Source organism: Crocodylus porosus, unplaced genomic scaffold (genome assembly GCF_001723895.1).
Source record: "Crocodylus porosus isolate Cpor-Errol unplaced genomic scaffold, CroPor_comp1, whole genome shotgun sequence".
NCBI lineage: Eukaryota > Metazoa > Chordata > Crocodylia > Crocodylidae > Crocodylus > Crocodylus porosus.
Window position 1 is genome coordinate 11,715,523 of NW_017728925.1, and position 24,800 is coordinate 11,740,322.

The 24,800-nt window shown below is 44.5% G+C and overlaps 1 protein-coding gene across 2 annotated transcripts in view; it reads left to right on the plus strand.

Annotated features, from left to right (window-relative positions):
• The window catches only part of ABL1 (ABL proto-oncogene 1, non-receptor tyrosine kinase), a 96,043-nt gene that overhangs the window by 46,869 nt on the left and 24,374 nt on the right, over nt 1–24,800 (plus strand). The window contains exons 1-3 of one of the 2 annotated variants that reach the window (XM_019540809.1): nt 11,093–11,576; nt 22,980–23,153; nt 23,915–24,210. In XM_019540809.1, coding sequence (XP_019396354.1) covers nt 11,492–11,576; nt 22,980–23,153; nt 23,915–24,210 — 555 coding nt within the window. In that variant the 5' untranslated portion in view covers nt 11,093–11,491. Of the gene's footprint in view, nt 1–11,092; nt 11,577–22,979; nt 23,154–23,914; nt 24,211–24,800 lie in introns of those variants that run through there. The other variant, XM_019540807.1, reaches the window with a different exon arrangement.

A 24,800-nucleotide genomic window follows, 5' to 3' on the forward strand; every position in this document is an offset into this window, starting at 1 on the left:
CCGCCCCCATGCTGATTGGGAGGGAACTTTGCCTTATATTTGAGTAAATATGGTAATTACTTATGTCAGCCTTGAATTTCTGATCAGAAAACATTACCTTGCAAAAGAGTTCCCATAAAATATGATTCCCAGTCCCGTGAAACCTTCTGTCCAGTGATGGTGCTACTCTGCATGAACATAACTGTAACTCTTTTGAGAACTGGAGCCCTGAAGAATAACATCCCAGTAGTGTTTTTTTAACCCAGCAAGCCCCAAATCTTGAAGGACAGCCTGTGTTCGCAGTTCATGTGTGGCATTTTTAAAGATCAGGTAGAAAATGGAATGCGCCACCACTAGAAAAATGTGCATTTAATCCTAATTCTTGTTGGTTTCACTAGGAATATAGTGCATTAATGTGAGAGAGCTAGCTTGAAACGTGGGCAAGCAGTGGACTTGCTGTGGAGGCTGCTGTTAACCTACTGGCACTCTCTCTTCACTGCCTGAAATATCCATGAACATGTTGCAGTTACCTATTCCTGTGTGACTTAATTTACCATTAATTTACCAAGGGGAAAGGAGCTGAACTGCTGCTTGGAGTAGTTGATGATTTGAGGAAGAAATGTGGAAATATGGCCTCTACTTTTATTCTTTGCCTGTGTGTTTTGGGACTGTAAGTGGCAAGACCTACAAACTGGTGGTGAGGCAGAAGGAGCACCATGAGAAATGTTCAGCTGGAAGCTGTGCCTCTGAGGGCCCATCTACAGGTTCAAATTAAAGTTGGAGAGAAACCAGCTATAGAGTTGTTACACATTTACAAGCACTAACTTTATAGCTGATTGGTTCTTTTTATAGTTGGATAGTCATTTTTATCAAGTGATAATTACTTTGCCAGTGTGACTGGTCTAAATTTATTGTGTGATTAACCAGTTAATTGTGTGATAATTACTTTGCACTTGTGGCTGGTCTTTGTGTGTGTGGCCGGCCTAAATGTATTGTGTGATGAACCAGTTAATTGTATGATAAAGTAGCAGGGGCCTGAGAGTTCATCAGTCATGCACAGCCTTCTTGAATCTCTGCTGTTCGGACAAGCTGTTGTCTTTGGAGATGCCCAAAGGGATAACTAATGAGTGGCTCCTAATGCTTTAACCGGGGTCTTGTTGTATGTCCAGGGTCTTGTTATGCTGTGTAGACATTTAGATCTGGATACGTCATGAATATGTATGTATTCTTGACTGCTCAAGGTGCCCTTCCTTTTGTCTTGGCTCAGATTTTCTGGGCACGTACAGGATAGTAGCACTGTTGAGCGAACAGCCAAGCTCTCAGCTGGACTTGCTCCCCCCCTTGAGTGTAAGGGGGGGGGGGGGTTTAACCTTAAGGACAAAGTGAATTTCAGTGAAAGGGGTGGGGAAGGGGAGCTGAACTATTTGAGCCATATTTCTCCATTAGTTTTTTGTCCCAAGGTTTTTGGTGCTGGCTTCAGTCAGCAGCCTTACTGTACATCCTGATGTTCCTCTGCATCTGAAAAGACTCGACTAACGAGAGAGCATGCCTGTTTACAGTTCATTTCCACTGCCCTGGAGATAACTTTGGATAAATATTGGCTCTTCCATGTTCCTCCTAATCCCTGCTGGGTCTAATACTGTGCAGAGGTTCAGAATACTTGTTTTCTTTTCTTTTTCTTCTTCTTCTCCCTTTCCACCCCCTCCTCACATGTAATTTGATCACTCAGGCCTGGTCTTCTGCTTTGGCAGATTTTTCAGCTCTTGGAGTGGAAGAAATTAACTACTTCATTACCAAAGTTGGATTTGCTTGACTAGTTTTCCTGGTTTTGAGTGGATGTGATGAAAATTGCACCAGATGTCATTATTATTCTTCTATGAAGCCTTCACCTTTGAACAGTCCAATTTCAAATTAGTCCCTCTTGGGTGTTTGTTTAAACCCTGGTCTTTCCTTTTCATTTCTTCAAAACAAAAAAACAAAACAAAGCAAAAAGGCTGCCATAGTTGCCAGAATCGAAAAGTTACCGGAAACTTATTTTTCATTTTCTGAATTTATCCAAGTATATGCCTGTCTTTTTAGCCTGTCCTTGTTATCTTAATGTGCACGTTCTTTGATCTGGCTGAAAATATTGCAGTATACCCTCTAATAAGATCTCGCGACAAGAGACAATTGTATGTACTGACCACAAACTTTCAAACTCCTTTTCCCTTCCCCAACATTTCATCTTTCTAGACTGACTAGACAAAGCCCAAGTCAGTATAGCACAGTTGTTTTTCTCTGACTAGATAACTGCTATCTTGATATGAGAAATTCCAACGTTTCCCATTTCTTTCCCTTTTCCCCTATGAATGGTTTAAAATCTTTCAATGGAAGAGACTGAGAAGTCTTTTAGCAAGTAAGCAAAGCTTTATCTGATTTTGGATTTAACCTTGCAAGCTTCAGATGTATAGACTAATGTGCCATCTGTTTTCTTGCTGACAGCGCATCCCCTCATTGTAACTTCAGATTATCGTGATGAAGAGTCACCAGCAGAGATTAGTGTAACCCCCACCACCTTGAAAACAAGAATTTTGGCTTATTACTTGAAAGGCATTTCAAATAGCCTAACAACCCATGTCTGTAATCTCTACCATTTGTCAACCAAGCCCTTTAGTTCTAAGGACTATGAATAAGTCATCTATGAAATGAGGGAGGAAAAGCAACAACTGCATAGGGAATATTGCAAACTTTTCTTTGTTCAATCAGGCTGTGACGTGGTTTATTAACATATTTTGCAACCCACAGTTCTTTTCTACCTTATCTTTCTTTTTCATCAGAATGGCACTTGTAAAGCCAGAGTGCAGAAATTGCTGCCCTTTGCTATGTGTGTGCCTGTGTTTGTTAGTCTTTTTGTTAGCATTAAAAAAAAAGGGGGGGGGGGGGCTTTTTACTGTTTTGAAGAAAGTGGATTGTCCCCCCAAACTGCTGAATATCATTCACTCATTGCATCAAGGTATGAAGGCAACTGTAGCATATGAAAACAAGGAATCAAATGCCTTTGACATTAAAAATGGAGTAAAACGGAGGGTATATCTTATCCCCCCCGTGCTTTTTAACATCAACTTTTCATTCCTGCTGCTTCTTGCATTCAAGGACACCTATGATGGCATTTAGCTTTGCACCAGGCTAGATGGAGGCTTGTTCAACATTGCAAAGTTTAGAGTGAAAACCAAGGTGAAATAAGTGGTTTTGAGAGATCTTCTGTTTGTGGATGATGCAGCTTTGGTTGCCCACAGTGAATCTTCCCTGCAAAATCTCTTGGGCAGATTTTCTGAGTCATGCAAGAGCTTTGGGATGGCAATTAGACTGTGATCATCTACCAAGGCAGTGGAAGAAGCAATACCTGACATCACTCTGGTGGGTAAGTGTCTTGGTATCACTGATTTCATAGACATTCGGGCTGAGAGGGACCCTGAAGGATCGAATTCAGCCCCCTGCCCCAAGGGCAGGAAGTCAGCAGGGATCATAGGATCCCAGCAAGATAAACATCCAGACAGACATGTCTTGAAGGTGTTCTAAGAGGGTGCTTGAACCACCTCCGGCAGCAGTCTATTCCAAACCTCGGGGGCTCGGACAATAAAGAAGTTATTTCTTATTGACAATTTTTGTTACTTGGGTTCTGTGATGAGCAGGAATCTCTACCTTCAGACTCAGCTGACTAACAGAATTGGAGAAGCAGCTAAGAATTTCGCTTTGTTATAGAAACGTGTGTGGAATAACAGCAAACTATCACCTGAGGTGAAGATGCGAATCTGAGACTTGTGTGCTGTCCTCCCTGCTTTTGGTTCAGAAATGTGGACTGCATGGATTGAACAGCTTTCACATGAGATGTCTGCATAAGATACTGAAAATAAAGTGGGAAGACAGAATACCAAACACAGAGGTACTGGAGCGCACAAGACTGACACTCTCAGAAACCACTATCAAGATGAGGAGGTTGCGATGGATCAGCCATGGCAAAAGAATGGGAGGAAACCATATCCCCAAGAATATTTTGTATAGTGAGATTTGAGATGGCTCTAGAAAACGGTGTCACCCTCTATGGTGGTACCACAATGTGTGCAAAAATGTTATGAAGTTGTTCAGCAGGAATGTAGAAAGCTGGGAGGAGCGTGCAGATTCCCATCCGATCCAGAGGAAGCATCTGGCGCTGGGTGCAACTCCACATGAAGCGGCTTTGATCCTGAGGATGGAAGCAAAGCAAGAAAGAAGTAAGCAGCGTGCTGTAAACTTGGACTCCAGTTCAGACAACATATGGGTCTGTGCAACTTGTAACAAGCTGTGTCGCTCTCAAATTGGGTTTGCCAGCCCCAAGCAGATTCATCAGACATCTGACCAGACTTCTTACATGTACGCCACGATCCAGAGGATTGACGGCTGCCTACTCATTAGCACCCACAATGCGCTATGTGCTTTCCAGTAGAAAAGAAAGCAGAATTGCTGTCTCACGGATCTTTTGAGCTTCTTGGTGGCAAGAAGCTTCACCTGAGCAGGTGAGAAAAGCACCTAACCTAGGCTAGTGTACCCCCTGTTGCTATTAGTGATTTAGTCGTACACTAGCATGACCAATTTGAACGCAAGCTCAACAAAACCATTTTAAGGCTTAATTTTTATCCTCACCAGGGAAGGAGGAAAGCAAGAATTCTGGCTTGTTACCTGATGGGGATTTTTCAGTTAAACAGCCCATGACTTTATTCCCTCTGGAGTTTTGGCTGGTGAATGCCAGCACAAAACCTGTGTCCCAGGGACACTAGGGGTATCTATACATGTGCTCCAGAGTGGGGACAGGTGCTTTAGTTAGAGCAGTTCTGAGAGCTGCTCTAATTAAAGTACCCGCAGCGTCACGTGTATTCAGCATCCTGTGCTTCAAAATGGCGGCAGGGGCACTTTCACTAAAGCTTGTTTGATGAATTAGTTAAAGCACCCCCCTGCCATTTTGAAACACAGGGATGCTGAATATAAGTGGCACAGAGAGTGCTGGACCATGCTAATCGGCACGGTCAAGCAGACTCGATTAATTAGATAATTAGCACCCATTGGAGCAGAGGTACGTCACTGGAATCCTAGACGTGACTTGAAAGGTACAGTATGCTCGCTGCCTAGGATACAAGACTGTCCCTGCTCAGTCGTTAGATGCATGCCAGGCTTGGACCTGTCTTCAGCTGAATTCACTGGAAGCCATCAGCACTCGGCATCATAGAGGGCGAGGCCCAGACCTTGTTCATCACTTGAACAAACCTGAAAAGGCTATTATGTGGTTTGTATGGGAGAACACCAAAAAAGTAATTTCTGCACCCGTAACTGGTAGCAAGTGGCAGATATTAGCAACAAACTACCTTGTCTGCAACCATAATTGGCTCTTTGTATAGAAATGCAATTGTCAGGTGAGCGGGAAATGTCTGAGCGCTCGGTAAAGCTGACTTTCATCTTGTAACAAGGTGTCACAAGCAGTTACTGAGACTAAAAAGCACCCGAGTCAAGAGACTATCATTTAAATCGAAGAAAGCTTTTAGTGTGGGATACACAAGCTTTAGCCCTACTGATCATGCTGAATCTAGTCTCAGATTTTGCAGTGCTTTCTTTGGCAGAAATAGCTAAAGCTCTTGTTACTTCATATATACAGTGTACTGAAGCTTTATTTTATTGCAGACTGGTTTGAAACTTGGCTTCACAAGACAAAGCATTTTGTGCTGCAAGGGATTCATCATGCCCCAAGTCTGAGCCTATCAACCAGAACTCTTCAATTGCTAGTTCCAAGTACCAACAACCTCAGTGTCTGCCAAAATTTTTTTTAAAAAAGAGACAAATGAAGCTCAAGTCATCAGATGGGGCTGGAGATGATAGTCACTGGAATCAAAATTATCCTGGCTAAAACAGAGTGCTTTGGTCCACAAGAGTTTTCATGGTTTCTCTGGTGTGGGCTGCTTGGGGATTCCTTGTTAGGCAGTGATGTTCTAGCATACCTGTCTATATTGTGAAAGCTGTTATGTTGGCAGAGGGCTGACTAACATGCAGTCTGGTTGTGTGAGCTAAAATACAAGTTAGTCTTGCTTACGTGTATGAATAATGTTTGTTTAATCATGGCACAGAGTCCTGTGGGAACCCAACATCAAGAGCAGTTTTGCCCCTGGAGGGGTATAGTAAACTGGGCTGCTTAATAATGCTCTTCCCATTCTGTTGCATGCTGCATCTAAGGGTCACAAAGTGCTTTACAACCAGTAACAAGGCATTGCTTTCTAACACTTCCTAAGGCATTGTATTAGCCCCGCTCCAAGCTGGTTATAGAACCTGCTTCTTTCTGACTCTACGTTTGTTTGAACTGCTAGTTTCTACCCCTAATATTTCAACAGGTTCCTCTTCAGTCCAAGGAGGAGAAACCCCACTCTGGGGTTTCAAAAGCTGCCTTTTTCATTTTAGAAGGCTTCTGAAAAACCATCACCTGCATTTTAAAATCAGTGAAAAACATGCTGCTTTTAACATGGCACAACAAAATTAATTCTTCCTGTTGTTGTGACAGGATCATTCCAAAATCCATGTTGTACCTGTGGACCCAGATCTTTCTGCTGCTACTGTGCGGTCTGAGCATGTGGACTCTGTAAGCTATGGGATCACTTGGAAGAATCAGTGCCCAAACATGGGGGAACCAAAGGAAGCCAGAAATAAACAGCTGTATGTTATAAAAACTTGGGCATTAAGATGTGTATAAAAGTATCAAGCTTTTTATGTAATATAGCAATTGATTTCAAGGTTGAATTGGTCCCTAAGAGTCCAGAAATAAGCATGCTTCTCTTGACTGGGTTTTGTGTATATACTGTATTTACTTGAATACAAGACGAGTTTTTTTTCTTCGCCCCAGTCAGCATGGGAAGGAAAAGCCCCTTGTCTTACATTTACATACGAGTAAACCACATTAAATGCACTGTGTATCTCTGAATTATTGCTAAAAGCAGCATGTGCTCCATAATGGAAACCAACTATGACATTGATTAAATGCAGCCAACACTAAGCATGACTTATAAATGCAGTTTTTAAAAAAAAATTCGTGTCTCAGGCGAAATTAGCTAAATCATTTCCAAATTTCATCACTGAGCAGAGCTCAGTCATTTCAGGTCCGTGTGGTGTTACCACTGGCAAGTATCTTACCTCCCAGACTCCTCAGCTTGGGGCTTCGGATACTCCCAAATCCATGGCGGGCACCTTGTGTGAGCACTCTGTGTGCAAGCCTGGAGGTCTTAGGGTTTAGATGCCCCTGAGTCTTGCTTGTGCTTAGCCAAAAGACCAAAGGAACAAGCTGGGGAGAAATCCCACATCTCCATAAGATACAGTGCATCACTGAGATCCTTCCATTGGGAGGCTATAATAGACTCTTGTATGGGAGCCTGTGTGCAGTGCAGTGGACAGGTCTCCATCCTCAACTACACAAAGTCATTCAAGGTCAGGGAGAAGGGGATCTCCCTGCCAGGTACAGCAAAACCACCCGGACTGATGCTACTACCTCCACTGTGGTGGTGATCATGGCATCTCCGCTGCCAGGTAAACCCACACAAGAAGTGCCATCTTGCTTGCTCCTAGCCAAAAGGCCAATAAACTATAAGCCAATGACTCCAAACACATTTTAAAACATATTATTAAATTTCGTGTCTCAGGTCAAATTAGCCCAATCCATTCCAAATTCCATCAACTGGGTACAGCTCAGTCATTTGAATCTATGACTATGACACTACCATTGGCAAATATCTTGCCTCCCAGTCTTTTCAGACTTCAGATACTCCCATATGACTATAAGCACATTTTGAATTTTTTTTTAATGTATTAAAATCAACATCCTCCTCCCACATTAAAAACAGCAGTTTACAGCACTTTATGTTTCTAGCACCACTTTACCTAGCACCTACCCTTTTCCAAGTCATTGTAAGCCCCCTACGTTGCATACATTTTGACGACTTCTTCATTAGCTGAGCTGCACCTTTCTTTCTCATTTCCAATGATTGCTGTTTCTTCTGCAACCTTACATATCTGGCAAATGGGGCCCCAAACTGTTCCCCCAGAATCCCTTTGTCAGCCCTATCTCAACCTGTCTCATATGATTAGTGTGGCCCCACTTTCCATGAGATGATGCCAGCCCAAGTTGCCCTGTGCCTCATCTGCACATACATTTTTGGAACATCCCAAGATTTGTGACAGTTGCAGTCATGAGTGGGGGGCTAATTGGCACATGGATCTGGAGTACTGAATAATGCTGAGCTGGGGTCACCATGGCTTGAAATGCTGTTGACTCTGCTGGGGCCCACCCCAAATGAACCATGCAGCAAACTCATGAGCCTTTTGTCTTTGGACTAATATCGTACATAGGTTGTGCTATATGCAAGTAGGTGCTTGAGTGCTAGTGGGGTGTGTTTATGGAATACACGTGCTAAAACTTGTAGAAGTTTCAAAATAGGTAAAATGCTTCAATTCTGGATGAATTAAATCTATGGGTACCCTATGTGCAATAACTACAGCTGTGTTTGTTTCTTTCAAGGTCATTTTTTTTTTTTTTTACATTTATTCCTCACTTCCATGTGCTTAGAGAGAGCAGGGCCTGATAGTGCGGAGGAGGAGAAAGGGCTGCAGGGAGAAGTTGGGGGAAACGGAGATCAAAGGGGCTAGCTAACCCCCCCTCCCAATTTATTTTCTCTACTGTCATGGTGGGAGGGGGACAAATGCAAGACAAACCTCCAGTAATTAGGTTCTGTAACTGGAAAATAATATCAACTTTATACATTTTCCATATATGGACTCTATTGGAGGGGTCATGTTATAATCAGGGTCATCTTGTATTCAAGTAGATATCCTATATCTAGGTGAATGATGGTATGGAAAGAGCACGTATGTAACAGCACTTTTGGGGGCTATTGTTTCTATGTCATCCATTATATATAAAGCACAGGGAAATAAAGAAGCTTAGGTCTTTGTAAGCACTTGTGGAAAGTCCAGTTTGCTACGGCAGACACTAGGGAGAATGAGATGAGAGGAAAGATGAAGCTTACAGAGATGGGGTTGCATGGGGCTTGTCTGTTTGAATTAACTGAAGGGTTTGTCTATATGTGGGGGGGGGGGGGCGGTGATTCCAGATAAACTCTGCATAGGCACTCTTATACCAAAATAATGAGTGCTTTTGGGTGTGGATCAGTTTAATTTGGAACAAGAGAGACTCATTCTGCATTAAGTATATCCCCAGAAGGCATGACTGTTATGCTTTAATGTGCACCCAGCTTTAATCTGAATAAATTCCCCTGTGCACGCAAGCCCTAAAGGTGCATTAGCTTAAGCGTCAAACCGGTGAGGATGGAATTGCCTTACTGGCTCTACGGTCTTGAGTACTGAATGCACAGTAACAGAAGAGCCTGGAAAGCCACTAGACTGGTTGACCCATAGAATATCCAGACAAATTCATAACTACTGGGTAGACCAGGTCCTTTGAGTTAATGTGATATCTTTGACTATTTAGTCGGTCTAATAAAAGAGATCACATTTACCCAAAGGACTTTTTTCTGCCTATGTCCTTGGACCAACACGACTACAACCAGTACCAACTAACTATTGTGGTGGACGTTATGCATGCACATGCCTACCTAGTCTCAGTTTTTGGATTTTCATCAGCCAGTTTCTTTGGAAGCCTCTTAGAGCCAGGCAGTGGCTAAATCGAGGAAGGGAATTGGGAGAATTTGAAAACTGGCATAAAATTGTTGAGCTTGAACAACTTCAAACAATAAACGTAATCCTTGTTAACTCTGTTGGCGTTCATTGTCTTAACCTTAATCATAATGAGCCTGTTGAGCGTTAACGGGGGCGGTGTGGGTAATTCCACTGGAATGTCACTGGAATTCTGCATTCTTGCAACTGCGGTTGAAAAGGGAGAGGGGAGGAGGGAGACGTTTCATGGCATGGAAAAGTAGTGTAATCAAGTCTAACAACTTAAGACTCAGATCCGCTGTTTTGACACTCCTTCATAACAGTTCCCTAAACACGATACTCTGAGCATCAGCATGTGATGGCTGGGGCCCTCCTGCATCTTGCATAACCCTCATCCTCCTCATCTCCTGGCTTTACCCTTCTTTTTGAAATCCCGCAGTTGAACTTACCGGCTTTGCCTCAGTTTCCTTTGTCAAATGGGAATAATCATGTTCACCCATTCTCTTTTTTGGGAACGGCTGGGAGATTTTTGGAACGTGGGGGCAAAAACTGAGCCGCTTGCTGGGTTGCTAGGCACATATCAGATGCATTGTGATGGAATTTGCTTGTGTTATTTGTTGACAGCAATGAGGCTTTTTTATCGTTAGAACATGATGTTACATGCATTCAGTTTTAAATCCACTGCCTAGATCAATATAAAAGCTTGCATGCATTTAAACAGAATCATCATGGACCAAGCTTGGCTCTGGACATGGGGGTCATGCAAGGTGGGAGTATACTGGAGATGTAAAATTTGAGGAGCAGCAAGCCAGAGCTAGGTCTGAGCAGTCAGCAGGAGCAGCATTCGGAGGAGGAGAGGCCACTGGGATTCTCCTAGGTGTTGCCTCCCACAGGTACCAAGAGTACTCAAAAAGCAGAATGACTTCCGGTCTTAGGGGAAGAGCTCTGACATAAGGATATTTATCATGGTCTGAAGTGCATGTCCTCGGGGAATGGTACCCGCTCCTTTCCTGCAGCCCATCAAAGCTTGGGGAATAGCTGTGAGCTTTGCTTTTTTGTACCACAAAGAATAGGATTTGAAGTATTCCCAAAGCCCTGGGTACTGTTCTTTAGAGCCCAAACCGCTGTCTGCTCTCTATCAGGCCATGCACTTTTACCACTGCAAAAGCAGCCTGCATGTCTAGAGTAGCCTGTGATTTCTATGACCCCCCGCTCGCCAGAAAGGAAGAGCGTGTCTCTCGTGGCGGGGAAGCCTCGCTGGGGTTTATCGGCTCTCTGGGAGTGCCGGAGGACGTGCTCCGTCCTGCTGCCATCGGAAGGAGGAGGGTTAAGCTGTGCTGTGGGCGTTCACGAGCCTGTCTGATGTCATGAAGTCAGGCAGCCGGAGCCTGAAGGGGGCCCTTTGTTGGCAGTTCAACTTGAGCAGCCCTGCCTGCACGAAGTGCCTAACGGACTCGGAGGATGAGGGGAGGAACAGGAAAGTTTCGGAGCGGCTGCGGGAAGTAACCACTTCCAACTGCGTTGGGTTTTATTCCCACCCCGCTCTCTCCCGCCAAAAGAGTTAATGAGAAGAGAGCAAGACTCAAGCTGAGTTTTGGGACCAGGCATTATGGACCCCACGGACCACCCGCCTCTCCAGCTCATTCTTATGGTCTTAAGAGGGCTGGATTTTTAGACCCCTTAACAAGGAGCACTATATTTTTTTTTATTTTTTTTTTTGCGCACGCGTGTGTGTGTACGCGCGTGAAGCTGAAGGGGGAAGGGAGAAAGCGAACGAACCGAGGCCGAGCTCTAACAAATGAAAATGTTGGAGATCTGCTTGAAATTGGTGGGCTGCAAATCCAAAAAAGGACTTTCCTCTTCCTCCAGCTGCTATTTGGAAGGTAAGTTCAGGGCCGGAGCGGATGGTGGGGGCAGGCTTGGCTCCTTGAGGCCCAACAGCTGGATTCCTGAAGTCTGGAATCTCTTCGCTTAGGCCTCTGCGAAGTTGTGCGGCTGCTTTGCATTGCGAGAGGAGCAGCCAGAAGTGGAGCGGAGAACTTCTCCCCCCTCCCCGATCTTAATTGACGGCTAGAACGGCAAGACTTATTTTTGAAGTTAGCCTAATCCTGTTAGCCTGTGCTCTCCCTTCTGGGACGGAGAGGAGTCCCATGGGCTCTGTGGATCCATGTGTGTTCACAACCAGGTGATTTTCATTAACTACAGTGTACCCAAGGCATGTTGCTCTACCATTTATGGTTGTAGAATTGCAAGGGATCTTACTTCTGATCCAATAAACAAAGGCATTTCTACAGGCCTTGAATTTAGTTTTGCCCGGAGAAGGATCTCCCTTTATTTTGGAAAGGGGAAAGCATACAGTGAGGAGGGAAGGGAGGGAACTCCAGAAATGAAGGCAGCCATGTGAAGGAGCCCAGCTGCTTGGAAAGTGTCTTGCATTTAATTGATTTCCACAAGAATGGGAAGCACCCAGCAGAACACTTTCTGCATCTGTTTAATGGTACTCTTTTATTTGGTTTTGGCGAGGCTCGGACCTCTTTTGTGTTTGCTTTCTGTGCGGATTCACACAACTGAGTTTTACTGGCAGGAATGCTAGGGGAAAGCAAATATCCAAGCTGTGTGCATGAGTGTTTGTGAGGACTATATTGTGAATTTGTATGCTTGAGGAGTTGGGGTGGATGCCCCTTTGTGATCAGCTCACTGGCCAAGGACTCAAGTGTTCTGGGTTCACGTCGTGCATCTGGCAGTCTCCCGCTGTGACCTCGAAGAAGTTGCATAATCGCCATGTGCCTCAGTTTTCCCATCTGTTCAGTAGGCATAATGTTTCCTCTTGCCCAACTTTTCAGCCTTATCTGTTTCAATTGTAAGCTTGTCAGAGCAGGGTATGGTCCTTGTTGTGTGTCTGCTTAGTGACCAATGTGGCGTGTTCCTGATCTTTGGCATCTCTAGGTGCAACTAATATACAAATAATACGCATGCCAGTAGTCCCGTGCTTGCTCATCAAATCAGCGAACACAGATGGAACCATGTGACTTGCAGCTAACTTTGCTGAAGTGTCAGTTATTCCCAAGAGATGTTCCTTATCATTTCCTCATTTACTGTCTTGAAAAACATTAATCCCTCTTAACAGATCAGTCTGAGGAAACCATGATTTCCTTGTAAATATTTTCCTTTTCAAGGGTTTAAATTTGTCAGATACTTGTTTGACCTACTGTTCTCCAGGCCAAGTGGCAGAAGTATTTCTTCTCTTCTTTCTTTCACCATTTCCATTCTAACTCCCTTTCTCATTTCTCACCATGCTATTTAAAATTAAGCATGGCTAGACCTACCCATGAAATAATTCTGTTTAGTGCCTCCTACACGGGAAAAACCGTTGTGCAGAACCACTGATTTTATAAAAACTTTTAGTACAGTTAAAAAGCTGGGTTCCTATGTTTATGGGGAGACTTTAACCATGCTGGACCCCAGTCATGTTTCAGCTGGATTCTTCCATACAGTTTTTAGTGCCTAGGTAGGACATTTGCATCCATGCTGTAAGATTGTGATATGAGACTGTATCTGGCCTTTGTCTTCCCAGGCCAGGAACACATTTCTCTAATAACATTAGAGCCCCATTGTCTCAGTCCATGCTGCCAAGACCAAATTGTTACAATGGCTCTCTAATACAATAAACCTTAGGGTCTTACTTCAGTTTCTCTAAGATTATTTAAATGCTCATTTCTTGTACTGGGCTCAGGGAATGAGTTTTAAAAGTGTTTTAACACTCCTCCAGCAAGGTGATATCTAGAGCAAACTCATTTCTAGGCTCAGCATGGGACAAAGCCTAAGTCAGCATCCAAAGATCTTGATGGAAACTAATAGATATTGCAACCACAACCTTAATCATTTTTGCCCTCCTGCTGAGACCTGCGGGGCAGAATACACACAACTTCATAGTTGCGGGTACTTGTCCATGCCTCTGGAGAGGTGCACGAAGGATGGAAATATATTGGTGTCTTAAGAGAGAGATCATTCCTGAAGTTCAAGCTGTGATTTGGTGTTTTAGATTTGGTTCACATAACAATTACAGTGGATTAAAAAGGCATTTCTTTCAGAGCTGTTGTAGTTTTCTCTGATGGACTCATTAAAGCACCTGGTAGGTTGCTCCAAACCACAACTTCTGGAGAGACAGGTGGAAACTGTATTACCCAGAGGATGAAGACGGCTATATTTCTCATGGAGAATTCTTACTCTTGATGGAAGCAACAGGTCTTCATCTGAGCCAAGGGTCTAATAAAGCACCTAAGAAAAACAGCCAGGAGAAGAGGTAAACCCAGGTCAGGGTCCACAAAGCATGCTCTTGGCTCCAAGTGAGCTATGTGCCAACCTGTTGTTTCCCTGGTACTTTGCCTTACAATGCCACCAAGGCCTGAATAAATGTTAACTGGACTGTTGTGCTACTTCCTTTTCCACCAGGCTTGCATTGTGCTGTCGTAGCAATGCGCAGTTATAGGGGAGAAAAAGGAGAACACGACTATAACTTGGACCTTCCTTAGCTAGCGTGTGTGAGTGCAGCGGCGATTGGTCACGTGACAAAAGGCCCACTGGTCTTGTGGGGAAAATATCACAGGTAGCTGTGCTGGGAAGTGAATGGGGTATCTTGACCAGCCTGCACTTCAGCAATACAGTTTGCGCATGTAAGGAACTGTCACTATTTAACAGTTGAGTTGCAGATTAACCTGCCAGTTCTTTTCAACTTCATGGTGAGTCTAAATTCTTATCATCTGGAGTTCCACTTCTGCTCTTTTTAGAAGACTCCCTGGTTAATAATTACATCTGTAATGAGAAAAAGGGTAACACATCATCTGTAGTGCTAATATTACCAACCACCTTCCCTTCTCCCCTCTATATCAGATCCTCTGTTTACCATTGACATTTTTCACTGTTTGCCTTTTTCTTAGGTTGAGCAATACAGATAGGCTGCCCCAGTAACTTTAACTTGCAGTTAGTTTAGTTTCTTTTGAAGAGTTTTAAATACGTTAGCATACTGTTGCAATGCGTGGCTTGCACATGACTGGGAAGTGCAACACCACCAAACCTGCATCGATGAGAATTTTGCACAAATTTCTGAAGAGGTTTCATGAATGTGAGAATTACATAAAAGAAACCGTTTAGATACAGCAGTGGTTAGGAGCCATATACTTTCTTCTTTTGGGTGTGTGGTGCCTTGAAGACATAAATGCTGGGTCCCAGAGGGCTGGTCCTACAAGACCTGAAGTTATAGGGAAATTATCTGTTGTTACTGTGTTAGTAGCTAGGAATGAAGGTTGTTATGGGTCCTCTTTGTATGTTTGTGGGTAGATGAAAGGGGTTAGGGTATTGGTGCTTTGCTAAGTTGGCTTGATAGTTTAAGCATGCGCTCTACTGAAGTTGGGACCTGTAAGAGTTTCCTTGTTTTTTTAATCAACCTGGTGTTTCTTAAACTGGTTTTCATGCTTGAGATTCCCCATTTGCAATGTAAACTGGGCATTTCTGTTTAAAATAATATTTATCTGTGCGAGTCAAGTGGGGAAAGCCCAAACATTTGTCCTCTGTTCTTCTGGTCCCTTTTCCTTCCCTTGTCTTTGGCAGTCAGCACAATCCCTCGCATGCTTTAAACCAAGAAAGGGAAGAGATGCAGCAAATGCCTGTGCCAATCTGATCTGGAAAGTGGAGTGTGTGCCTGCCCCAAATAAGGGCTGAAATAATCTCACTGCCTTTTTGGGGAGGCTGCACGTTTTAATGCTGAGAAGCAGAAGCCTCACTTAAAAACCTGTAAACAGTTGCAGGAAAGCAGAAAACTGTTTTGTGCCCGCTAGTAAAACCCTTTGTTTTCTGAAGGAACCAAAATGATTTCTAACCTCCCAGCCGTCTGAGCCATATAGATTGTGCTTTTTTTGGTCAAGTGTCTTGTTACAGCTCCGCTAGATCAGCCCAGGCCGAGGAGCCGCCAGTAGCCACGGCCCATTCTTCGAGAGCTTTCCTGTGCACTTTGGCACATACCAGGCTGGGCTGATATCAGTAACCTTGACTGACAGAAGTGAGTGGCATGGTGCCAGGCTTCTGCTGGGAGAACTGATCAGGATCTACTCTGCAGGGAATCCGTTTGGAACAAAGGAGGCGTACATAGCCACGGCAGCCCAGGGAGTCTCCTTCCATTTGTTTTACCCAAGCAAGTGATTTTTGGTTGCCGGACAACACTGCACATGCCTGCTCTCTCTCTCCTTTTCTATTCCACCCTAGCCCCTGATCACCCACCCCGTTGCTGCCCATTGTGACTCTTTGCTTCCGGCTCTTGTAATGACCTCTTAGCTAATCAGTGATCACTCGCTGCAATGCTTTTTACCCACCCTTTATTATAGCCTGGGCTTTGGCTTATGCTTGGTAACATTTGCACACTGGGCTGTAATGATGGAGGTGTTATAATTTCACCAGGAAAGTTACAGCCTCTTCCAACCAGGGGAATTCCTGGTAGTCTGGTTTCTTTTCTGTTGCTCCAGTTAAGTTGCTCCAGCTGTAATTCTGCTTCACTTTTTCAAGTGCTTTCCTGCCTCAGAGCTCTGAGATGGATGAAAATCATTACTCCCGGCTTTATAGATAGAGGAAAGTGTAGCTCAAGCCAAGGCAGGCAAAGTCTTTGGGTAGAGATGCTACCCTTTATTAGAAGAACTAAATAGTTGTTAAAAAGTTTTATTTGCAAGCCTTCAGACACACGTGGTTCCTCAGGCAAAAAAAAGACCAATGGTGAGATTTTTTCAGAGGTGCCTGTGTCCTTTGGAAAAGTCAGTAGACTTATGGAGGGGGAACACTTACTTTACTATCTTTAGAAAAAGTCATCTGTCAAGAACCAGGAATGAAACGCAGGTCATTCCTCTGCCACTGTTTCTCTTTGCATGGATTGAAATATTTGATGGGCAGTAGAAACAGAAGTGATTTTTTTTTTTTAAATGGTACACAAAGGGGCTGTGTACCCAGGATTAATGCAGTGAACTGAAGAACACAACTGCAAGGGTAAATCTCAAGTAAAGCTTCCTGGCAGTGAAGCCAATTAGACCCCAAAATCATCTTGCAGAAGGAAATCCCAGAAGCTGCATCTCTGGGGACATCAAAAGCTAGGCTGGACTGAACACTAAAATGCTCCATAGTACTCATTTGTGCCCTGTTGGAGGGAATACCATAGGTCGGGTGGCTAAGCTGCAATATACATACCACATGTGGCACAGGTAGCTTCTGTGTGTGGCAAACAGCAGATCAGGGAGGGGACAGGCAGCATAGCAGCAGGTAGAGCAGAAAGCAGAGCAGTAGATCAGGCAAGGGAAGGGGATAGGAGTGGCACTTGGGAAGGTGGCAGGGCTGATCTGTGGCACACCTGCCAGACAAGTGGGTCCCTGCTGGAGTAAACAGCCCAGCTGGGCTCTTTTGTCGCACTGAATGTGCTCATGTTGCCTAGAAAAATATAACCACTGGTGGGAATCCCAGCAGGCTGAACCCACCTGTTGATTTGGGGCTATGGATTTCCTTTCCTGGAACTCATTCCTGCTATTACAGACTGCACTAGGAGGGCTGGCAGTGGTGTTTGCTTAGTTTTGTTTTGACATCAAGTGTTAATTGAAATTGTTAAGTGTGTGGGGGGGGGGGGGGGGTGTCAGGAGAAGCAAATGTTTAAAGACTGAAGTGCCTCTGCTTTTGTGTTGCCCCCAGTGATTTCTGCATCTCTCTTTCCCTTTGTGAAAAAGGGCACGTTCAGCCAGTGGAGTTGTGATGGAGCAGTTAAGGACGAGTGTGACTGGGTGGAAGGGGAGCAGTTGACATATTGGAGTGGTGTATTTTGCTGTTCCTCTGTAATTAGGTGACACTTCATACCTGGGCATTTGCCATTGCAGTGATGATATTGGACTGGAATAACCAAAAGTTGGGCAGCGACACAACTTCTGTAGCAAAAAGAAAGGACTTTGCTACTGGAGTTAGGTGAGACAGCTGTAGACTGGCTGACAGGATAGCCTGAGCGTGTTGCGCAGTGGAATGGGGTTCGGAATAAACCTGCCTCTTTTTTGGAAGGATCTCTGTGTGTATGCATGAGTGTGCATGTGAGGGCTGTTCAAAAAGCATCGAGATTGATGCTGTAGGAAACAGAATATTTTATTTACAGGGGTTTTGGCTTAATTTCCTTCTAAGCATGCTCCTTCTGCAGACACGTGCTTCTCCCAATGTTTCTGCCATTGTGGAAGCACCTCCGATAAGCAATTTGTGGAGGTGCTAAAAGCAGCTCAGTTGCATTTTGTTTTATGGTTTCCACATCACAAAATCTTCTTCCTTTCAGGGTGTTCTTTAGTTGAGGGAAGATATTCACCTGATATGGCCCCATGTGACCCTCAACTAAAGAAAACTTTAGGGTCGCATGGGGCCACATCAGGTGAATATGGAGGCTGCGGCACTTGTGGGATACCGTGTGACTTTTTTCTCTTCCCTCGACTAAAGAAAACCTTGAAAGGAAGAAGATTTTGTGATGTGGAAACCATAAAACAAAATGAGACTGGGTCGCTTTTAGCGATTCCACAGATTGCTTATCAGAGGTGCTTCCAACAATGGCAGAAACGTTGGGAGAAGCGCGCGGCTGCAGAAGGAGCATGCTTCGAAGGAGATTAAGCCAAAACCCCTGTAAATAAAATATTCTGTTTCCTACAGCATCAGTCCCGATACTTTTTGAACAGCCCTCGTGTGTGTGTGTGTGTATGTATGTGTATATATATGTGTGTGTGTGTGTGTGTGTGTGTGGACACACACATTTTTTAAAGATGTGTGTATGTATGTGTGTGTGTGTATGCGCACACACATCTTTTAAAGATGTGTGTGTGTGTGTGTGTGTATATGTATATATGTGTGTGATATATATACACACATGCACATACACACACACATGCACACATACTATTTTTTAAAGATACATATACACATGCATTCATACATGCGCACGCATTATATTATTATTATTTTTAAAGGATATATATACGCACACATATATCTATACCCACACACACACACACACTTTTTTATTATTATTATTATGTTTTTCAAGATTCTGTCAGGTGTAAGAAATCCCTGGGTGACCACTAAGGGAAAATTGTGATTGAGGCAGTACATATCAAAGAGGCACATGGCGGGGGGGAGTATCTCTCATTCAGCCTGGATGTGTATTATTCTTCCGTTTTGCTTGCTTGCAGAGGGAGGGGGACGGGAGCAGGGAGGCTTCAGATCTGACTGATTGTTAAACTCCTTGCCTGTGTGATGTAATCAGTCTGCTCTGTATCCTCAAACCGCTCCTTTAACCACAAACTTTCCCAAAAAAAGGGCTCGCTAAGTTTGGGAGTCCACAGGATGTTTGTTTTGTTGGAAGATGCGAGGTCTTTTCCTCCCCGTGGGACAACCCAGCAGTCAGCCTTGGAAGCTTATTATAATGTCGCGCTTCCCCTGCTGTTTTCCAGCCTCACGCTTTAATTATTAAGGAAATCTCCTCTCTTTGGTCTAGACCGGAATCCTTTGCATCCAGGAATCGTTGTAAACGTGGTCCCCAGGAATGATTCACGGCTCTGTGTAAACAGCAATTAGCAAGGCATTGTTATGCTTACTAGACATTTCAGAGCACAAACGAGAACGAATCCCATGAGAAACTTTTATTAGAAGGAGGCAATGTTTGGTGTTGCATCAAATGCCCAATTCAGAAGGACTAAGGCTGATGAGGTTTACCTCAGTCATTGGGTTGGTCATGGTGGAGATAGATTTTACTGTAGATCCTGCTGTACTTAAGAATCAAGACATCTTTTTCCTGGGTATGGAACAGATAAGAGAGCCCAAGCACCAGTGAGTTGCCTCCCAGGCCTGTGAAAGGAAAAAGCAAAAAAGGAAATAGGAGATGAGAAGAGCTGAGGGCAGAGGTACCCAAAGGGATTCTCAATGCCCTGTAGTTCCCGTTTGACGGTTGTCATCACGGCAGAGGTCAAGCCTTACAGAGAGGGGTCTGCTGGCTATATTGCATTGCATGGAGAGGTGTGATTTGCCCGTCCCCCAGTGAGTGCATCTAGCATTTCCAGCACATGGGAATCCAAGTAAAAAGTGGGTTGTAAGGAAAAAAATGAAGCACTGACTTAAGGGATAGAAAGCCCAGAGCCAACGGGAGTGGAAGATAGACGAGTGAAGGGCAGAATAGCAGGAACTAGAGCTGCGAAGACTTTTGCTGCAGCAGAAACACAATCCTGAGTGACTGATGGAAAATTTACCGGTACGGACCCTGTGAGAGAGACTCAGGATAAGCTTATGCGGCAGTGAGCAGCAGAGCATGCATCATCTTGAAACTAAGGAGTTTAGGCCATGCCATTAAGAAGCAGCCAGGGGATGGTGGTATGTGGATGGATGTGCTGGGCACAGAGGGGAGGCTCTTAGCATTTCCAGCTTTATGTGTAATCTCCTTGCTTGTATTTCTGCTGGTCCCTGGGCTTAGGGAAAGCAATCAGTGAAGGTTTGAGGTGTGCCCTGCCGTTTCTCAGGGGCAGCGTTTGCCAAAATGTGTCATTGAGGCAAAGCCAGCCTTTGGCATCCCAGCACCAGCACTTGCGGTTGTGTTCAGCATTCAACACAGACTTGTCTCATGGTCAGAAAGGAAGCGAGGAATTTGGCATCCATATGTCATGAGTCAGTTTCGACATCGGCATGAACCGGGTATGAGGAAGGATTCTGCGGAGCGTGGTGGCTGGGCTCCAGCATCCTGATTCAGGGACAGGCATGAGCAATCCACTGCCAGGCCTTGGTCACGCTAATTGGAGGGGAGGCTGCCTTGGATTTCCTGCCTTCCTGTTGAATCAGTCCCCAGTGGGAGGCATTTTCCTTCCTCACTGAGGTGCAGGTCCATCCCACGGCATATACGTACAGTGTTTGGGGGCAGCAGCTCACTCATCCCAGCAGCCCTTCTCCTCGGTGACCTCCAGCTGTTTGCCATCTGCTTTTTTCCGGGTGTTGACCAATCTGATGATTGGTGATGCTTAATCATGGCTGCACCCCCGGTTTGATATGGCAATTTAATGGGGTTGATGGGATCAAAGTGGGTTTCAGGGCAAAATGATTGTAGGTTAGTTTTTCCGCAGATGGATTTTCTGTTTCTTAATTAAGCATTCAAATGTGACTCAGCACCAGAAAGGGTGGAGAAATAGTGTTGCAGAGGTGTTTTACTTTTCCACATCACTCTCTATTGTTTGAGTTTTGTTAGTGTTTGTATTTTTCTTTTGTCAAGCCTCGTGTACGGACTCTTCTCATCTGCTACATAATTATAATTCCCAGCATCAAATATTTGCTGATGAAAAGCAAGCCTAATTATGTGTATAGTTATCGTTGAACTCACTCGCTCCCAGTGATTATAGTAATCCTCTTCATAAATACACACTTGCTGGATCTGTAGCAGTTTGGTGACTTACACCTAATGTATTCCGGGTGTTGAATTTTTCTGAGATTCAGAATCTTTCTGCTGCCAAAGCCCCAAAAGTAAGCCAGTCAGACATGGTAGTGCTGTGATTTTAGCCCCTTTCTGATCCAGTAAGACAACAGTTGCTACAGATGCATTAGTATGTCTGGTCCCCTGCACGCAAAGTTTGAAATCTCTGGTTCACAAATATTGGTTCACTCTGTAAATAAGACCTAGTTTGATTAAAAAATCATGTTTTCATATGTTATGAGTAATTCCCACAACGTGCCTGCTTGCATCTGAGCAATCCCAGCAGATGTCAGCCGAGAACTGTTGCTGAGAAGGGAAGGATCTGGGGTGAGGGGAGGTTGTGGAAAACTTAGATCATAGAGAATTAAAGCTGAAAAGGACCTCGGGAGATCATCCAATCCAACCAGGGATTGAATGTGTGATCTTTATGAGATCTGGACTGACAGACAGGTTCTGCAGAAGAAATGTCACGAATCATTGGTTCCAAGGCAGCATCTTTATGCATCTGCTCCTATCTGGTGGGAAGGTAAATGGGACATCTCACCCAGGGCTGGGTTAACCTTTTAGTCGGCCCTAGTGAAACAAACTCATGGGCCCCTACTTAATACTGTATATATGTTTTTTCCACTCAGTAATTATAATATGTAAAATAAGCGCACCTGGGCCTCTTCTTCACTTAGGGCCCTAGGCCTGTCCCTAATTTGCCTATGCATTAATCCAGCCCTGATCTCACCCTCGGGGTAAAAATTACTAATTCACCAAGTTTTACCTTCCATTTACCTCCAAATAGGAGCGGACACATGAAGTGGGGCAGCTTGAGTGCAACCTGTCCTTCCCATAACACCATATAATTTGTTCATCTCTCCGTGCCCTTGGAGCACCGCACAAAGTGGAGACGGGGCAGGTTAGCAGAACCAGGACCTGCTTGTAAATGTGTTCTTCTATTTGGGTCAGAGGCCTGGCATTTTCCCATGATTACTGGGCAGGAGGCTTGCAACAGCGAGTTGAGGACGCTCTGTATGCTTGGACTGACTCCGTATTTCGGTTTTACCTTTACCAAATATCATAACCAGAACGTGCCACATCCTTCAAGCGGCTTTTGTATCTCTTTCTCTGGAGGCAGCTTATGACGTAAGCCCCTTACATATGCACAAGGAGTAAACGAATGCTTTCCGTGTTGCTTTATGTGTTACCAGCCTTGGTGGGGGAAACATGGAACCTGGTCCTTTTTAAGTAAAGTAATGAAGAAGGGGAATTGCTTGCAATTGTTTTGCAATGCAGCAATCTGTGTAACGTCAGGCTCTGTAGGCAGGGCATTTGGTAGTGTTTGTCTTGGGCAGTCTTTGCAACTACTTGGAGTCTTCAGGGATTTAATTTGTAGCGAATTTTGAACAGATTTCCCTTTTGTTCTCTGAAAAGAAAAAGAGATGGCTTCTTTGATGCCTGAACCAAGCTACTGGCAAAGCAGCAAACAGGTACGAGAGCAAGTTTAGCAGGGGGGGAGAGAGAGAATGGAGTGGCTTTCCCACTTCACCGTGTCTTTGGGAGGCAGGGAAGGTACCTGCTACAGGAAAAAATGTGGGAGCCCTGCTGGACAAAGCTTTGGTATGAGCGTGCTCTGCGTATAGCATCAGATTTGAATTAAGGAAGTGTCTAGTTGAGCCCCTCCATCCGTGCACATGAGGACCCCAGATGGCAAAAAATGCCATAACTTAAACACCCATCGTGGGTGGAGAAAGCAGATGGCTTTGATCAGCAAGAATGAACCTGTTTCTTTCCCTCTCTCTTACAGAAGCTCTTCAGAGGCCAGTTGTGTCAGATTTTGAACCCCAAGGTCTGAGCGAAGCAGCCCGCTGGAACTCCAAGGAAAACCTCCTGTCTGGTCCCAGTGAAAATGACCCCAACCTTTTTGTTGCACTGTATGATTTTGTAGCGAGTGGGGACAACACTCTTAGCATAACTAAAGGTAAGAGATCTGCAGGGAGTGGTTTGGGGCACGTGGGGGGAGAACAAATGAGAGAATACTCTTGGGAACAGGTGAGTTGTAACAGTCCATGTGCAAAACCAAGCACGGTCTTTTTGGAGTGGAAATTGTCCTAAAGCAAAGAGAAACCTTTCAGGAGGAAAGACCCTTTTCAGAGAAGCAGTCTGTATCAGGTATGTGTTGGGGGAGTGGGGGGAACTGATACCAAAATCAAGCCAAATAGCGGGAGCAAAGACAAACCCTGGTGGAGCTGTCACAAGCTTTAAAGTGCAGCCTTTCACTGTACAACTGGGTTTCATTACGATGTAGCTCTTCCCTGAAAAATAACTGGATAAAAATAGCTCCTTCTTACTTGCTAGCTCTGTTTCTGGGATGTACTCAAGAGCCATATCTGCTTCCTTGGCTAATTGGAACAAGTTTCTGCTATATTTTCCCCCTCTCTTGTTACAGCCTTGTGGAGCCAGCACAGGTACTTTGCTGGATTCTGTTCCAGCTCGAACATTATCAACAGAAATGTTCACTTCAGGTTTCAGTCCACCAAAAGGCTTAACTTTGAAAGCATGTCACCTTGAACATGTGACTAATCCCATTGGTTTTAAAGCTGTTCATGCTTGAAGGCACATGCTGAGCATCTTTGTCAAATTAGTGCATTTGGTCCGATTGCAGAATCTCGGAGAATGTGTGGACCAGACCCCGGCTCGACCATATTCCATATGTAATTATTCTGTTGTTGTCATGCTAAGGTGAAAAGCTCCGTGTGTTGGGCTACAATCATAATGGGGAATGGTGCGAGGCCCAAACGAAGAATGGCCAAGGCTGGGTGCCAAGCAACTACATCACCCCCGTGAACAGCTTGGAGAAGCATTCCTGGTACCACGGCCCTGTGTCACGCAACGCTGCTGAATACCTGCTGAGCAGTGGCATCAATGGCAGCTTCCTGGTGCGTGAGAGTGAGAGCAGCCCAGGACAGAGGTCCATATCACTGAGATACGAGGGAAGGGTGTACCACTACCGGATAAACACTGCATCTGATGGAAAGGTAGGAGTTAAACCTCCCCATGTGCTGTAGAAGGGTTCAGTATTGCTCCCATTGAAGTCTTATGGTAGTTTTGCCATTGAGTTCAGTGAAAACAAAATTGGATTCTAAGCACCAGCCTTCAGCAACTAGACAAAGAGCACTCCAGATATCCCACTAGACAGAGCTGTGGGGAAATAAATGCACACCTCTAGCAAGGTCCTTAAATAAAGGTAGGATGGGTTGCGGGGGAGAAAGCATCTTAAGGCAGAAGATGTTGGGCCACTTAAATTCCTGGCATAACTGCACAAGTGTCTTTGGCCAAGAACTGTGTCAAGTTAAAAAGCACAAAGTTGGGTATTTTTTTCAAGTATTCTCTTTATCTACTAGTAACAGCATGGGAGAGCATGAAGACCAGAATAACTAAAACAGGCATGTAGCATCACCCTTTACTGCTTGTTTGATTTTTGGCTTGGATAATGAAAATGGGAAAAATTGTTTCACTTTCATTTATGGCCAGTTTCTGGTCTCTGTTTCCATCAGGTTCTTGTTCATTGGCACAGGGCCACAATGCATAGCTTGTGGACACTGCAGTGAAAAATGGTGGTTGAAAA